The following is a 17,340-nucleotide window of genomic DNA, read 5'->3' as shown; positions in this document are numbered from 1 at the left end:
ACTGTTCATTTAAGAAGGCATTCTTATCTCTTCTAGCTATTCTCTGGAATTCTGCATTCAATTGGGTGTATCTTTCTTTTTCTCCCTTGCCTTTCGCTTCCCTCCTTTCCTCAGCTATTTGCAAAGCTTCCTCAGACAGCCATTTTGCTTTCTTACATTTCTTTTTCTTTGGGATGGTTTTGGTTGCTACCTGTTGTACAATGTCGCGAACCTCTGTCCATAGTTCTTCAGGCACTCTGTCTATCAGATCTAATTCCTTAAATCTATTTGTCACCTCTACTGTATATTCAACAGGGATATGATTTAATTCATACCTGAGTGGCCTAGTGCTTTTCCCTACTTTCTTCAGTTTAAGCCTAAACTTTGCAAGGAGAAGCTCATGGTCTGAGCCACAGTCAGCTCCTGGTCTTGTTTTTACTGACTGTATAGAGCTTCTCCATCTTTGGCTGCAGAGCACATAGTCAATCTGATTTCTGTGTTGACCATCTGGTGATGTCCATGTGTAGAGCCGTCTCTTGGGTTGTTGGAAAAGAGTGTTTGCTATGACCATCGTATTCTCTTGACAGAATTCTATCAGCCTGTGCCCTGCTTCATTTTGCACTCCAAGGCCAAACTTGCCTGTTATTCCAGTTATCTTTTGGCTTCCTACTTTAGCATTCCAATCCCCCATGATGATAAGAACATCATTTTTTGGTGTTAGTTCTATAAGGTGCTGTAGTGCTTCATAGAACTGGTCAATTTCATCCTCTTCAGCACTGGTGGTTGGGGCATAGACCTGGACTACTGTGATATTGAATGGTTTGCCTTGGATTCGAACTGAGATCATTCTGTCATTTTGAGGATTGTATCCCAGTATTGCTTTTCCTACTCTTTTATTGACTATGAAGGCTACTCCATTTCTTCTGAAGGATTCTTGCCCACAGTAGTATACCTGATGGTCATCTGAATTAAATTCACCCATTCCTGTCCATTTTAGTTCGCTGATACCTAAGATGTCGATGTTCAGTCTTGTCATCTCTTGTTTGACCACGTCCAGTTTTCCTTGATTCATGGATCTTACATTCCAGGTTCCTATGGAGAAAAAATCTTTACAGCATCGGACTTTCCTTTCACCACCAGACATATCCACAGCTGAGCGTCCTTTCGGCTTTGGCCCAGTCGCTTCATTCTTTCTGGCGCTACTAGTACTAGCCCTCTGCTCTTCCCCAGTAGCATATTGGACACCTTCCGACCTGAGGGGCTCATCTTCCAGCGTCATATCGTTTTGCCTTTTGGTACTGTCCATAGGGTTTTCATGGCAAAGATACTGGAGTGGTTTGCCATTTCCTTCTCCAGTGGATCACGTTTTGTCAGAACTCTCTGCTATGACCTGTCCGTCTTGGGTGGCCCTGCACGGCATAGCTCATAGCTTCATTGAATTACGCAAGCCCCTTCGCCACGACAAGGCAGTAATCCATGAAGGGGCATGACTTAGTACTTAGTGGCAAAACCCTTGTTGGCAATCAGAGGTTAGACGTTTCTTGTAGTTGGCCACCAGGTTTGCACACATTTCAGGTGGGATTTTGTCCCTCTCTTCTTTGCAGATCTTCTCCAAGTCATTAAGGTTCTTCAGCCACTCCTTTGTTGCCTTGGCCATGTGTTTTGGATCACTGCCATGCTGGAATACCCATCCACAACCCATTTTCAATGCACTGGCTGAGGGAAGAGGTTCTCACTCAAGATTTGACAGCCCGTCCATCGCCCCTTTGATGGAGTGAAGTTGTACAGTCCCCTCAGCAGAAAAACACCCCCAAAGCATAATGTTTCCACCTCCATGTTCGACAATGGGGATGGTGTTCCTTGGGGTCATAGGCAGCATTCCTCCTCCTCCTAACATGGCGAGTTGGGTTAATGCCAAAGTGCTTGATTTTGGTCTCATCTGACCACAACACTTTCACCCAGTTCTCCTCTGAATCGTTCAGATGTTCATTGGCAAACTTCAGACGGGCCTGTATATGTGCTTTCTTGAACAGGGGGACCTAGTGGGCACTGCAGGATTTCAGTCCTTCATGGCGTAGTGTGTTACCAAATGTTTTCTTGGTGATTATGGTCCTAGCTGCCTTGAGTTCATTTACAAGATTCTCCTGTGTAGTTCAGGGCTGATTCCTCACCATTCTCATTGAAACTTCACGAGGTGAGATCTTGCATGGAGCCCCAGACTGAGGGAGATTGACAGTTATTTGTGTTTCTTCCATTTGCGAATAACCGCACCAACTGTTGTCATCTTCTCACCAAGCTCCTTGGTGACAGTCTTGTAGCCCATTCCAGCCTTGTATAGTCTTGTCCCTGACATCCTTGGATAGCTCTTTGGTCTTGACCATGGTGGAGAGTTTGGAATCTGATTGATTGATTGATTGATCGATTGCTTCTGTGAGCAGGTTTCTTTTATATAGGTAACAAACTGAGATTAGGAGCACTCCCTTTAAGAGAGTGCTCCTAATCTCAGGTCATTACCTGTATAAAAGCCACCTGGAAGCCAAAAATCTTGCTGATTGATAGGGGATCAAATACTTATTTCACTCATTAAAATGCAAATCAATTTATAATTTTGTTGAAATGCGTTTTTCTGGGTTTTGTTGTTGTTATTCTGTCTCTCATTGTTAAAATAAACCTACCATTAAAATTATAGACTGATCATTTCTTTGTCTGTGGGCGAATGTACAAAAGCAGAAGGGGTCAAATAATTTTTCCCCTCACTGTACAATGAGGCCCTGAGTGAGACTTTTCTTCTCAACAAATATCAGCTGGCTGGAACTGAAGGTGGATACACTTTTTTCTGGAGCAGAAATGGCAGTGATGAGTGTTGTGATGCTGGAGCTGGGGTGGAAGTGGTTGATAGAACTCATTTTGTTTGGAAACATTGCAGTTACCATTATAGCTAACCTGATCAGTGCCTGTGTATCTCACAATGACCAACCCTGAGACAAAAGACAGATTCTATGAAGAATTAGATGACTTGTTTGCAGTTTGCTGGGCAACTTTAATGCAATAGTAGATATGCTTCTGCAGCTTGGCAGGAAGTCCTTGTGAGACATGGAGTGAGCAACTGTAACAGTAATGGTCTACTCCTAGTGAAGACCTGAGCAGCCCACAACCTCATCACCAATAACCACTTTCTGTTTGGCTACCAGTAACCCGATCTCCTGGATGCACCTCCACTCTAAGCTTGGCATCTTACTGATTATATCATTGTCAGGAGAAAAGGAAGCCAAGATTTCAGAGTAACTAAGGTCCTGGTGCTGACTGTTGGACTGGTCCCAGACTCATTGTCTCCAAAATGAAGCTCCACATCAGACGCAAAAGATAACCAAAAGGAAGCAAGGCCATTGAAAGAATTAATGTGATTAGGTGGAAAAACCCCAGCATGGCTTCAGCACTAGCTGAAGACTTAGTAACTGAGCTTGCTGACCTACATCTTGCTAGCTGCATAAGTCTAGAGCTATCAGTGCAAGAACTCTACCTGTTTGCCCGATATGTGCCAGGATATTCCATGCCCAAATTGGCTTGACCAATTATCATTGGACATACCACACTTAATTTTAATGTAACCAATGGTGCTGAGGTCCTCATCTATGATGCTGGACAAACAATGCTAAATCTGCATGTAATTTTCTAAAACTTTACGTTAGAGATTTGTGATAAACCTGTAAAATGTATTGATTCTAGATTTAATAATGGTAACAACACTGGGATGGTCAGCATTTGTGTCATTGAAAATTGTGAGTGGTGTGCACACCAAGAAAAAATATGGTAGATATAAATATAATCTCACCTGAGGCTGCTGGAGTATTGGTAGGAGTTGAAACAGCAGCTTGATTTCGAGCATGAGCAGGTATGAGGATTGAAGCCAGAGATGGATTGCTTGACAATTCTAGAAGGAAGTTGAAGAAAGATCATTTGTAACAAAGCACAATTCGATTACCTAATTTAGTAGACCTCCTGATGAAGCCAAGAAAGTAAGGACGCTCTATGAAAAGTTCTATGATAATCATTACTGCCATGAAAGAATAGAGGAAGGTTAAATCCCACCAGTGCTCCCAAACACCATGCTGTGAAGTATTTGGGAAGGACAAAAGCATGCCAATATTGTTTTTAACAAAAAAAAATACTTTGCCTTTTTCTATTAAAATTGTAGATCATGTGCCACAATCTTTTTTCTCAAAAAACTAAAACAGACAGTCCATCATAAGCAAGAGACTAAAAATGTCCCCAGAGCCAGTTTGGTGTAGTGGTTAAGGCATCAGGCTAGAAAGAGAGACTCTGAGTTCTAGTCCCACTTTAGGCACAAAGCCAACTAGGTGACCTTGGGCCAGTCACTCTCTCTCAACGCTAAAAAAGAGGCAATTGCAAACCACCTCTGAAAAATCTTGCAAAGAAAACTGTAGCAATTTGTCCAGGCAGTTTCCAAGATTCAGAGATGGTTCAAGGGGAGGGGAAAGAATGTCAGTCAGAAATATTATTTAAAATAATAATAAATTATTGGCAACAATATAAAAGTAATGAAGTTCAAATTATTTTGGTTTGCCCTTGCTTAGTTATTATTACAAATATCTTAGTGAAGTTATGAAAAAGAGCAGTTAGCTCCTCATGACCACATGGGTAAGTCCATATTGTTTCTTGGTAACAATACAAAGGTGCTTAGCCATCATCTTCTTCTTGCATACTTACTTTTTTACTTGCCTGCAGCCCAGGCTTTTACTCATAGATTCCCAGTTTTAATCCTGCTTAAACTTTCTTGAGATCAGTCAAGACTGGCTAACATGTTCTCTGACAACAGTGACAAGATTAACTTCCTCTATCCTGTATAACTGCATCCACACAATTCTCAAGGCAGTTTCCAGAAATGGTTTGCCACTGCCATTTTCTAGGATTTTTTTTTCCAATTTTACTACTCTACCCAGTTAGATGGCATTTCAAGGTAATTTGCTATGTAGAGTGGGTTAAAATGCAAGGTTTTTGGGAGGTTAAAAAAATCAGACCAAGACAAATCATTTCAGACTTTTTTCCACCTTTACTATAGCATATAAGCTGTACAATTAAACTGAAAAACAAACCAAAATCTTTTAGCCTTTGCATGTAGAATCAAGCTTAGAGTTCTGGAAGACCTTCTCAATGACTGAAATTATCTATGCATTTGCCTCAGAATTGTACATGAACAGAAATGTCTTCTGTTGTTGACTAGTAATTAAAAAATGCTGTCAACTTTTTTTTATAACATTAGGATCACATATTATGATAATCAGCTTACAATATCTCTTAAAGAACTTAAAGGAAAAATGTTGCTTTACAAAAATTCTTTAAATGTGAAAGCAACAGAATCAAGCATCTTATAAAAGCAGATCTGATGCACCTTTTCACATTTTCTCAGCTGGAAGCAGCTCATTAAATTTTAATACTTGTGTTTTTGTATTTTTACTTTTTTCATTAAAAAATTACTGTTATTACTATTAAACAATGGTCCTCAAAAATCACTTTTAAAAACTTTGGTTTGTTCCATTTGTCTTTGTGTTGTCAGTAATTTCTTTCAGTGTTGCAAGATGCAACTTATTCACCCTCTATATTCTAACTTATTCAAAATAAATAATTATTCCCTGACCATGTTTTCATCAGTCTCAAGCTGCAATCATACTTCTTCATGTTCTCTGGAACTCCAGTGAAACTAAATCCTTCTTGTTAGGGAAGACAGGGAAATGGAACATTTTTACCATTTCTTTGCTATCCATAAGAACAGGAACATCTATAGACCAACACCTTTTCTTTTATTTGAATATATCACCTCTGCAAATATGAGCTAAGTGTGTATACCCTGCCTTAGTGATCTTTCATCCTTCCTCTTCTTATATATTCTTATGTGTCATGTTCATTTTTAAATAATTACTAGGCATTCTATGTAGTCAGTTGGCTTGTTCTGGTATCTGTTTTTTTTATTGGAAGTGCTTTTAAATGTGCCTTCCACTCCTGCTTTGCTAAGGATCCCAATCATCTTTGCTAAGGATCCCAATCATCCCAATCATTCTCCTGCAATACTTCAATATAGTCCAGTCAAGGAGGCTTGGTCAGGTTGTATTTTTCTTTATATAGAGAGTTCAAAGCTCATCTTTTTTTCCCCATACTCCGGATAGTAGCATATAAACAAGCTTACTGCTAAGCTTGTAAGCCGCCCTGAGTCTTCGGAGAAGGGCGGGATATAAATGGAATTAAAATAAAATAAAATAAAATAAATAAAAATAAACAGCAAGACTGCTGCGGAATGTCAGATACCTCCTCATAAGCTACTTTCTGAACACTTAGACTTGGAAGATTGATGCCAGCTCTATAAGGTAGACCAGAGTAAGAAACTGACGTCCTGTAGCTCTAAAGCCACTTTTATTAGCAGAGCTACAGTAACAGAATCATCCAAGTTTGAATGTGGTTCCCTTCCTCTTATCTTCCTGTGAATTGAGAGGTAGGGGATGCTACCTCAGTCATTTCCCCACAGCTCAACCACCTTCTTGGTTTGGGTTCATTTATCTGATTGTTGCCTTGGCAACAGATCTTTCCTCTATCATTCAAAGCCACACTCTATACTCAATACATTTGGGCAGACACAATGGTTGCCTCCAAATATCTGAAAGGCAGTCTCACGGAGAAGGTAGAGTGTTCCATATTTTCCAAATGGCAGAGAGTACTAATATCTCTAATTAATTATAACAAAGGTGGCCTGCAATACTGCTCACTTTATAGATTAATCACAATTGCATACTTTCAGAGGTATAAAAAACAAAAATGATTTTATAATTGTATTTGAGTGGACTTGCCTAACAAATAATAAAAAAGAACTGCTCAAAGAAGTTGCAACTATCTGCATGTATTTATTTATTTGCATCCCTCCCTTTATTCTTTTTACAAACAACTCAAGGCAACAAACATATCCAACACACTTTCTTCCTCCAACAACCCTGTGACATGAGTTACACTGAGAGAGAGTGGCCTAAGATCATGTAGCTGGATTTCATGGCTAAGGCAGGACTAAGACTCATAGCCTCCTGGTTTCTAGCCTGGTGTCTTAATCACTACACTAGACCAAACTGGGTCTTTCATGTTGCAGATCGAAGATGATAATGGTTCATCTTTGAAACCAGCTGATTAAATTCTATCACGAAGAACAAGCTGCTTTATTACTAACACTTGGCATCTCCTCTTGAAGTTTTTGGGGGAAAAATTGATCTGGAGAGCCACTGATAAGCTGCATGGATAATTCTGACAGAGACAGATCAATGATCTGACTTAGCATGGTAGCTTCTTAAAAAGCAGCTGTGCTGTTCAAGTGCTATTGGACCATGTACAAAAAAAATACTCCACAATTTCATGGGACAATAAAGAAAAATTGCTCAGAGTGAAGAATTACTTTCACTTTTTGTACAAGTAACTATTCTTCCAAATAGAAGTGCATTAATAATAGTAAAGACCTACATTTTTTGGCTAAGATCAAATGTAGAGGCAACTTATTCAAAGCTATATAGAACTTATGATTTTCCTACATTAATTAATGTAAGTCAGACATGTCAAACACAAGGCCCGGGGGCTGGATCTGGCCCGCAAAGTGGTTTCATGTGGCTCGCGAAGGCATCCTGGAAACAGTGACGGAACGGCCCCCGCTGCCTTGGCCCCAGCCCAGAGACCCTCCTTCTGCCAGAGACCCCCAGATCTGTCCCACTCCTGCCCAGGCCCCCATAGGCACCCTTGATGCAAACGATGTAGAGCTGGCCACGCCCACCCAGTAGGCCATACGCACTCTAGCCACGCCCACCCAGTAGGCCATGCCCACCCTGGCCATACCCACCCGGCCCCCTGAGGGTAACCGCAATGCTGATGCGGCCCTCAATGAAATTGAGTTTGACACCCCTGATGTAAGTAATTAAAAAGTACTGCTTTTAGAAAAAGAAGTATTATTTTAACTATTAAATGTGCACGGGAAAAATAATCTGAAAAGGGGTGGTCTCCCTTATAGTACTTATAAGACACCAGTTTTAAAATGTGTGTGCATGATGTATAAATGCATAATCTGCATGATGTATATTTATTTGGTTACTTTGGAAGGAACTATTTTGTTCACGGGTCGGCAACTCGTGGCTTTGGAGCCGCATGCGGCTCTTTCAGCCTTCTCCTGCGGCTCCCAGTCATCCTCCGCCATTTGCACAGAGAGAGAGAGACAGACAGATAGACAGAGACAGGCACTTGCGCTTCCCTTCTCTCTCTCTCTCTCTCTCTCTCTCTCTCTCTCTCTCTCTGTGTGTGTGTGTGTGTGTGTGTGTGTGTGTGTGTGTGTGTGTGTAAAAAAGAGAGTGGCTTCATGCTGTTCTTCAAGAAGCTGACAAGCTTATTGGGCGGGGCGCCTGCCTTTGCTGCGTCTCCGCAGGAAGCAGCAGTAAGCAAGGCAGGAGAGCCAGCCCAGCCCAATAAGAATGTGTGTCAGCTTGTCCGAGAACAGCATGAAGCCAGCTTGCCAGGTGAGCAGAAGATTGGAGACAGGGAGAGAGGGGGGTAGGGGAAGAGGGAGGGAGGGAAAGAGAGGGAGATCGAGGGAGAGAAAGAGAGGGGTAGAGAGAACTCATGCACAGCAGCCTCTATTTCTTTTTAATTAAACTCTTCAATCAAGTTACCCTCCTTGCATGCGTGCGCGCAAGAGTTTTGTGGCTCCCATTGTTTTTTTTTCCCCTCTGGGGTCCAAGTGGCTCTTTGAGTGTTTAAGGTTGCCGACCTGATTTAATTGGTTACTTTACCTCTTCAGAAAGTTTGGGCTACAGACATGATTCCCAAAAATATGAAACATAATTAAGGATTTTATTTAACAATATTTAGCACTATTTGAAAATATATTTAATCCCACTGTGCGTATAAGCTTACTATTTTATATTTCAAATTTGACTATTTGGTATTCTAACTTACTTATTCAAGTAATTATTATATTCATTGCTTAGTAAAAATTGCACTATGGACTATAAATTCATCTACATTCATATATTAATAATCAACTAGGAAATGACTTGCTAACTATGATAGAGATGACTTAGATCAGGGGTCAGCAACCCAAAACAGCAAAAGAGCCACTCAGAACCGGTTCCGTCATACACACACAAAAGTGGGAGCCACAAAATATGCGTGCGCATGTAGGCATGCACGTGGGCACACACGCGCATGCGCAGAACAAGCAAAAACATACACCACCCCTACACCCGCACCGCATCCTGAGCCGCACGCACCTGTCGCTGCCCAGTGCCGCCAGCTTACACGGGGGGTGGGGGGTGGGACGGACTCGCAGGCGACAGGCACTAGGTTGCTGCGGCGCCTTCAGCCCGGGCGCCGCCGGAGCCACCCGAATGCCCTGCCCCTCTCCCGGGACCTCCAAACCTCTGCGTTTGATGAATGCAGCAGCTCTCCAAACCGCCGCCGCCCCATTTGCAGAGCTGCTGCATTCCTCCGTGTTTGAAAGAAACTGAAAGAAACACGGACGAACGCAGCAGCTGTGCAAAGAGGACGGTAGCAGTTTGGAGAGGTGCGCGTGCACTCTCCAAACCGCTGCCGTCCTGTTTGCACAGCTGCCGCGTTCGTTCATGTTTGATGAGCGTGGCAGACCTCCGAACGGGAAGGCGGCGGTTTGGAGTGCGCGCGCACTCTCTCTCTCTCTCTTCCCGTCAGGCGGCTCTGGTGAGGCTGCCTGCCATCCTCTCTTTGCTCGGCTCCGCTCTGCCCAGCTCGCCTCCGCCTCCCTCGCCCGCCATTACCTCAGGCAACATCCTCGCTAGTCCGGAGGCGGCCACTGGAGCGGGGGTTTAACGCCTCGCCCCCTCCCTTATCCTTCTCTCTCTCTTCCCCGCCGCCGCCAAAGAGAGAGAGACAGAGAGAACTTCAATCTGCGCGTGCCACTTCTTCCCCGTCCCACCAAAAGCGCCCAAGCAGAGCGACGGCGCTCCGTCCCAACCACCCCAGGACTAGCGCTGGCGGAGATTCCTGCAGCGCCTCGCTTGCTCCTCCGCAGACTGAGGAGGGCCTGACTAGGCGCTCCCTGCCCAGAGCGGAGCGGAGGCGGCCATGGCGGGGATTTTAGCGCGGGGGTCCAAGCAGTCCCACGATGGTCCAAACAGCGAAGGGAGAGGCGAGACGTGGAAGCAGCAGCCCCGGCAAGCTCCTGCCGCCTCCCCTCATAGGAAGGGGAGGGCAAATTGCCCCTTCTCCCTGCCGGGGCTGCTAACCATGGCAGGGAGAAGGAAGGGGGGGACGCGCCTTCTCCCTCGCCGGGGCTGCTAGCCACGGAGAGAAGGAAGGGGGGGGGGAAATCGCCCTTTCCTTCTCCCTGCCGAGGCTGCTAGCTGCGGCAAGGAGAAGGGGGGGAAATCGCCCTTTCCTTCTCTCTGCCGAGACTGCTAGCCGCGGCAAGGAGGAGGGGGGGGAAATCACCCTTTCCTTCTCCCTGCCGAGACTGCTAGCTGCGGCAAGGAGAAGGGGGGGAAATCGCCCTTTCCTTCTCCCTGCCGAGGCTGCTAGCCGCGGCAAGGAGAAGGGGGGGAAATCGCCCTTTCCTTCTCCCTGCCGAGGCTGCTAGCCGCGGCAAGGAGAAGGGGGGGAAATCGCCCGGGAGGCCTGGGAGCCGCAGGTTGCTGACCTGTGACTTAGATTATGGATTCAATTATACTTTACATCATCTTGTCTCCATCAAGAATGAACTGGCTACAAAGAGAGAGAGAGAGAGAGAGAGAGAGAGAGAGAGAGAGAGAGAGAGAGAGAGAGAGAGAGAGAGAGAGAGAGAGAGAGAGAGACAAACACACACACACAATTTGTAACTGTTTCCTTTTGTGTTTCCATCTATGCTGTGGAAAGAGTATTTTCTTTTGAAGCACCCAACACTTTATCCATCATTTCACCCTAACTTTACTTGATAGGATGCCATATGCTGGCATAATGTTTCCAAATTACCTTGAGTAGTAAAGTTAAAGAGTGCAGGTTTCTCTCGACCACTTGGCAATTTGATGTTTGGGTCCCGTAATTCATCAAAGAAAGAATGTGCACATGCTTCCAGTGGAGTCAGGCGGGCAGTTGGGGTATATTCCAACAGGCGGCTACATAAAGCTATTGCTTCTGGTGGAGTGCGGGGTCGGAAGACCTATGGAAAAAAAAGAGGACAGGCTGACCATTTTGTTTTACACTTATTAACAAACTATGAGCCTAAACAATTAAGCACGTGTAGGTATTGTTTTATTTTGTTTTTAAAAAGCTAACATCTTTACCAACTGGCAAAGGCAAAAATGCTTATTGGAAAGGAGCTATGTTGAATAAAGTTGAATTTACAAAATCCCTGAGGATATGACAGATATACAGCACCAAGCTGAAGAAATTTGGGAAGAAAGGAAATAATACCTTTAAAAACATAAATGATGCCACTAGGTTATGCAGATGGGCTGGAAAAGAGGAAAAAAGCAAGTGATGGGATATTTTGAGGATTGAGTGTTATATAATCCCATTTAAACCTGACAAAATCCAAAACATAGATTTGGATTTACCAAACTGCTAATTTGGTAATAGGGGTTTTAATCACCTGTCTGTGATGTTGTAGGTTCTCCTGCTTAAGTGGGAGACGGGACTAGAAGACCTCCAAGGTCCCTTCCAGCTCTATTCTATTCTATTCTATTCTATTCTATTCTATTCTATTCTATTCTATTCTATTCTATTCTATTCTATTCTATTCTATTCTATTCTATTCTATTCTATTCTATTCTATTCTCAACATGCAATCATCACTTTTGCACTGCATATTTTCTTGGAGATTCAGGACTGCCTTAAATGTTAAACTTCCTGATAGTGAAAACAATTAATCAGTGGAATGGGTTGCCTCTATAGGTTGCATTCTAGTTCTAAACAGTTTTTTTTAACCTATGTGGAAGGTCTTGGGAGGGTAAACAATGGTTAAACCACTGGTCTGCAACCCGCGGCTCGAGCCGCATGCGGCTCTTTCAGCTGTCTCCTGTGGCTCCCAGTCCTCTGCCATGTGCAGTCCAAAAAAAAAAAAAGTGGGACTAAAAAAGTTCAACCAATCAATTCAAATATGCAGGGTAGGTGCATATTTCGCCTTGGCTCCACTATTCAGTCAAACCCTGTTCTGCGCATACGCGCATGTATGCACATGTGCACACATTTTTGCGGCTCCCAGTTTTTCCTTTTGTGAGGGAACCGGTTCTGAGTGGCTCTTTCACTGTTTCAGGTTGCTGACCCCTGGGTTAAACCCTTAGTGTATTGTATGATAAACTGACTTCACAGTTCCACAAAATGAACGCAATAGCATATAGACCACATGCAAAATCAAATGCAGATCTGCATAAATACATTTTTGAAAGACACATTAACTTCAACCACAAGGAAAGTGCTTCAAAGATATTCTAATCTCTAATATAGACAGGGAGAGACTGAGCCTAATTTTATATACTATAAAAATGATGAATTTTTACAAAGCAATCAAAACTTATGAGTGAGAGTCCACACACCAGATTAAAACAGAACAGAATAGAATTTAGAGTAAATGAAAACCAAAAGAACCAAAATGCTTATCAATTTTTAACTACTATATAAAAATCCCAAACTAATGCTGAAGCAGCCGTGCATTTTTTGACAAGGCAACTTTGATGTAACAGAGTGATCGGATGATGAGAGGAGAGTACAACTCTTCCTACTCCAATTCGTCACTAGAACCACCTCTCACTCACCCATATATTTAAACACCCATCCCCATATAGCTCCTTTCTTCTAAATTGCACTGAAATCCAGTTTTTTATTTGTAGGAGTAAAGTGTGTGAAAGAGAAGATGCTCCCAAATCCATACACTAGGCAATTTCCCTCTGTAAATGGACCTGAAAAAGCAGGATTTGAAATCCTGTGAATATTGTTTCATCTCACTTAGCCTTGCCTTACCTTATAACTTAAGCCAGGAGAGTGATGAGGCACTCTCAGCTGTTCTCCTAATTCTTTCATTCCAAGAGCGGCAATTGCTTTATAGACCTGATAATTTTCAGATGAAAATAATATGAGGGGAACTATTGCAATAGCAGCTTCTGAATAGAAAACACAATACAGTAGTAATTGTGCTTGGGCACACATTTTGAAAGAAAGTGAATGGATAAAAGATTGAAAAATAGTCTTACATATGTAACAATATATATGATGAGATGAACAGTGGAGGTAGAATTTAAGAGCAAAGAAATCAATGCCATTGGTTCAAACTTTTCCTCCAGATATCTAATATGGGAACTATTTTGGATTTTTATTGTAAAATGTTTTAACTGATTCATTAGATGTGCATAATTTTATGATTCTTAGATAATTTTGATAGTTATATATTAAAATGACATGGGATATTGTCACATTATTATTATTTTAATAGCAATAGACTTATATACCACTCCATAGTGCTTTAGAGCATTCTCTGGGTGGTTTACAATGTCAGCATATTGCCCCCAACAATTTTGGTCCTTGTTTTACCGACCTCGGATGGATGGAAAGCTGAGTCAATCTTAAGCCCCATCAGGATTGAACTCCAGCCTGCAATACTGAATTCTAACTACTGTGCCACCAAAACTCCCGGTTATTAAAAAAACACTGCTTCCTGCTTTACACTGTTTCCTTGTTTCAACTTGTTCTTAGGAAAGTTTTATTACTTTACTGTTATGGGCAAACACAAATACTACAGAACAAGGAAATGTAAAGTATTTTTCCACTACAAGCCCTGGGTGAATTGTATGATCTCTCTTTGAAACACAGAAGAGTATGTGGATTTGAGAATCTTCTACTGAGGATGCAATTGCTGCTTTTTGAAATCTCATCAAAAAGTGAAATTCGTATGCTTCAAATTCATGTTGGGAGTTTGTGTAGTAAGACTGACCTTTTTTTCCCTCAAGGGAAAACAAACTTCTTAGTCAGATAATTATTCTGAATGACATTTCAGTACATGATTACTACATTTTGTTCAATTTCCAAAAGTGAAACAAAACGAAAGGCAATGGATGTGATGGAAGCAAGGATGCTTTGTATGAGGACAGAAATGAATGGAAGAAGACTATGGAGAATTTTAGCTATATTCCCTTTTCTTACCTTATGCCATATTTTTTGGCATATTTCCATAGCTTTTTGTGATCTATACAATGTTCACTCATAAACACATTACACACATAGATTAGGTATTTCTGTCCCAATATGAAATTCCAAGTGCAATTCAATCTAATGATTACAGCCAAAGGGAATATTTGTAAAGAAACATACTTAATTTAGTATCCACCACATCTTTTAAAATATGATTCTTATCACCTCTAATTATGACAATTTGTAATTTGCTTTTATTTTGAGGGAGACAATTAATATAGCATTCATTAATAAGCTAATAGAAATTATTCTCATATTTCTCCTCATGTTCTATTAATTAAAATTGAAGCAGCCAACATAATTGCAAGCACTATCAGGGAGTTATTTTTCTTTGAAAACTTGAAATGAGTCATGAGATGTTTGCATAAATGTTGAAAAATGTAAACATTACTTCTATTCCCAAACATCTAATTTTACAATAGGAAGAGAATATTAGCTGACTGCTCCTTGTAGTCTAATAACTTGGTGTAAACTTTTCAATCCTAATTTTGTTTTTGTTTCCCCAGCAATTAACCTGGTGATATGGAAAAAAAATTATATACATACCCGTACTCCTGAGGTGAAATGTCCTGTTCCTGACGAGTCCTAAGGATGATAATGCAGTGAAATAATCCAAACAGGGGGAGTCAATCCAAAAGTATATAGTCCAGCAAGGAAAAATATATCCAATATTATAAGAAATCCAAAGTGATGGGGAAATATTAAATGTTTAATACAATTAGAACCTTTAAACATCAGCAAGTCCAAAAAATTAATAAAAATAATTTTGCGAAGCTGAGGCATAATATAGAAACATTTTACTTTAATGCATGTTCCAATGCCAGTGACTTTACTAAAAGGTAACAAAAATATGAAATCAAATGTCTGTGTAAAAGTAAAATTATATTGAATTTTCAAAACTAAGCTATAGATCTCCTCCCTATCTTGGAGAGAGATAGACAGGAAGGAGCATGAGACATGCAATCATGCACAGACTCATTTATTCCTGTTTATTTATCCTAAAAGCACAAGCTGAAAAGTGTTCTGATATAACACTTCTAAGAGAGAGAATCATTAAGTTTCTCATTTCTAAGATGACCACTTTAAATGTCTATAAGCTACATCAGGCCACCGCGGATTATTCTTCATCTTGGATTGACTTCCCCGCCAATGGATTTTTTTAGCGTTTAGATTTTTAGCTGATATTTCATTAGGATGCTTCAGGAACTGGACATGACACTTCAGGAGTGATGGTAGGATCTAACTTACTTTCCCCTTTGTTGTGGTTTCCTCCCTTATACCCTCAGTCATTTATAAGTGCAGGGGATTTATGTTTTTCTTTTCTAAGAGCAACTGATGATGACAGAAAGACACTGCATTCTTTAACTCTTCCCACCTCAATCTGTTCTGATGCTTTATTCACCCACTAAGAACTACTTAACAACATTCAAACAACTAACATTAAAAGCAAGGGACTGTCACAGTTACAGATCAAGCAGTCAATAATACAGTTTGCCAACACTTAAGCACAATGGGGCTACCAAAACAAGGGATGTTTTCAGCATTCTATTGTGCATAGGTGTCAAAGGACATATTGCAAGGTTCACTGTTAGCTGTGAACTGCCCTCACTATTATGTTTTGAAGAGAATAGTTACTGTTTTTCATGTAGTTTTCAGTGAGGGAATTGCTTGCATAAATAATCCGCGGATTAGTTTTTAGTCTGCGGACTAAAACTTAGCACTTGGGTCTAAAAGCCGGCCCGTCTCAAGGAAATCTATTGAAATCTGAAGCAATCTTGACCAAGGAAAGGAAAAGCTGACAACACAAAGAATAATGCAAGTTGGCAGACTAACCTTTAGTATGCAGACTAAATACGGCCAAATAAATGCACAGGAAAGCCACAAGCAGAAAACTAAAGTGACACATGTGAATGCTGACTAGAACTATATGATTTTAATTCTTAGTAAATTATAATTTACTATAATCATAGATAGTATTTTAATTAATTTGCTCAGCTTACTTATTAATATAGTATGTTAAATGACATAAAACGCCATGCTGGAAAAAACCCTATCATGAATATTGCCATGGAATATACTTCTGTTGAATGTTCCAACTTTCTCCAGGATATGCCATTTCATTTTCCTCTGCAGCCATATAGGAGTTACCATTTTGTAGCCCCTAAACATGTTCAATTTGCATTGCACTGTTATGGAGAGGAGAGTTCTATCCCTCCTCATTTATGTTCTATTTCTGCCTAGGTATTCTCATTCCCATATTGATATCTTTCATATTTGTATTTAATACATTAAACCTAGTACTGTTTGTAGGATTTTTTGCCCATCCCTTCTTTTAGCTAAAGATTCTTTTTATAGTTCTCAAAACCTTAAGATTTGATAATAGTAGTAGCATCTTCTTATTTTATGGAAAAATTTAAAAGATCATAATAAGGTTTCAACCTGAAATAATGGTTACTCCCATTTATTTTAAAAAATCTATCATAATAATTGTCCATTAAAATTTATGAATTATATATATATTCATGATTTTATTTGGACAGGATTTAACACTGTGTAGTATCTTGGAGGCAAAGTATTAGTGAACATTTATACCATTTTTAAGGTGGCACATTTTCCAAGTTCAATATAAATTTCTACAACTTTGTCCCACATGCTGTACCACCTACCAATTATGGGCCCAGCACACTGGAGTACAATTATTATGGAATTTTACTTGGTTATAATAAAAAAACGTATTCAGCAATAACACTGTACAAATGCTTTTTGAGTGAAACAGGACTTCTAGAACTACTCATTAAAGGCATGAAACAGTTATAGCCACTCAAAGGTTGTTCTTTGAAACACTGCTGGAAAATCCTAGCTGCTGTTCTGTGCTGTTGTAGTGGTGAAATGTAGTTAACTGAGACTATGAATGAGGCTACAATATGATACTGAGAAATTTTGCTTTTTTGGACAAATGTGGCCTATTCAAGTGCAATATGAAAGAATACAGCAGCTATATACCTCAACAGTCTTAACATAGAAGAGAAAAAGGAGAGAGGCAATGAATCAAGTCAAGGATTAAAGCACAATGCTACATAATTCTGCATGAATCCGATCCTTCTGATAATGGAACTGTGTTGCATTCAGAAAGTGGTT

The 17,340-nt window shown here is 40.7% G+C and overlaps 1 protein-coding gene across 7 annotated transcripts in view; it reads right to left on the bottom strand.

Moving 5' to 3' along the window:
- The window catches only part of GSK3B (glycogen synthase kinase 3 beta), a 165,164-nt gene that overhangs the window by 22,718 nt on the left and 125,106 nt on the right, over positions 1-17,340 (bottom strand). For 4 of the 7 annotated variants that reach the window (XR_014025055.1, XM_081317165.1, XM_081317169.1 and 1 more), the window contains 4 exons: positions 14,749-14,787; positions 12,979-13,065; positions 10,993-11,179; positions 3,812-3,910 (listed from right to left, as the gene is read on the bottom strand). Coding sequence is in view for 6 of the 7 variants with exons in the window: in XM_081317165.1 (XP_081173291.1) it covers positions 3,812-3,910; positions 10,993-11,179; positions 12,979-13,065; positions 14,749-14,787 (412 nt within the window). In the remaining variant the exon portion in view is untranslated. The remainder of the gene's footprint in view (positions 1-3,811; positions 3,911-10,992; positions 11,180-12,978; positions 13,066-14,748; positions 14,788-17,340) is intronic. The other 3 variants (XM_081317168.1, XM_081317166.1, XM_081317167.1) reach the window with 3 other exon arrangements.

Source organism: Vipera berus (genome assembly GCF_964194415.1).
Source record: "Vipera berus genome assembly, chromosome: 2".
NCBI lineage: Eukaryota > Metazoa > Chordata > Lepidosauria > Squamata > Viperidae > Vipera > Vipera berus.
This window is presented reverse-complemented; position numbering and strand designations above follow the sequence as displayed.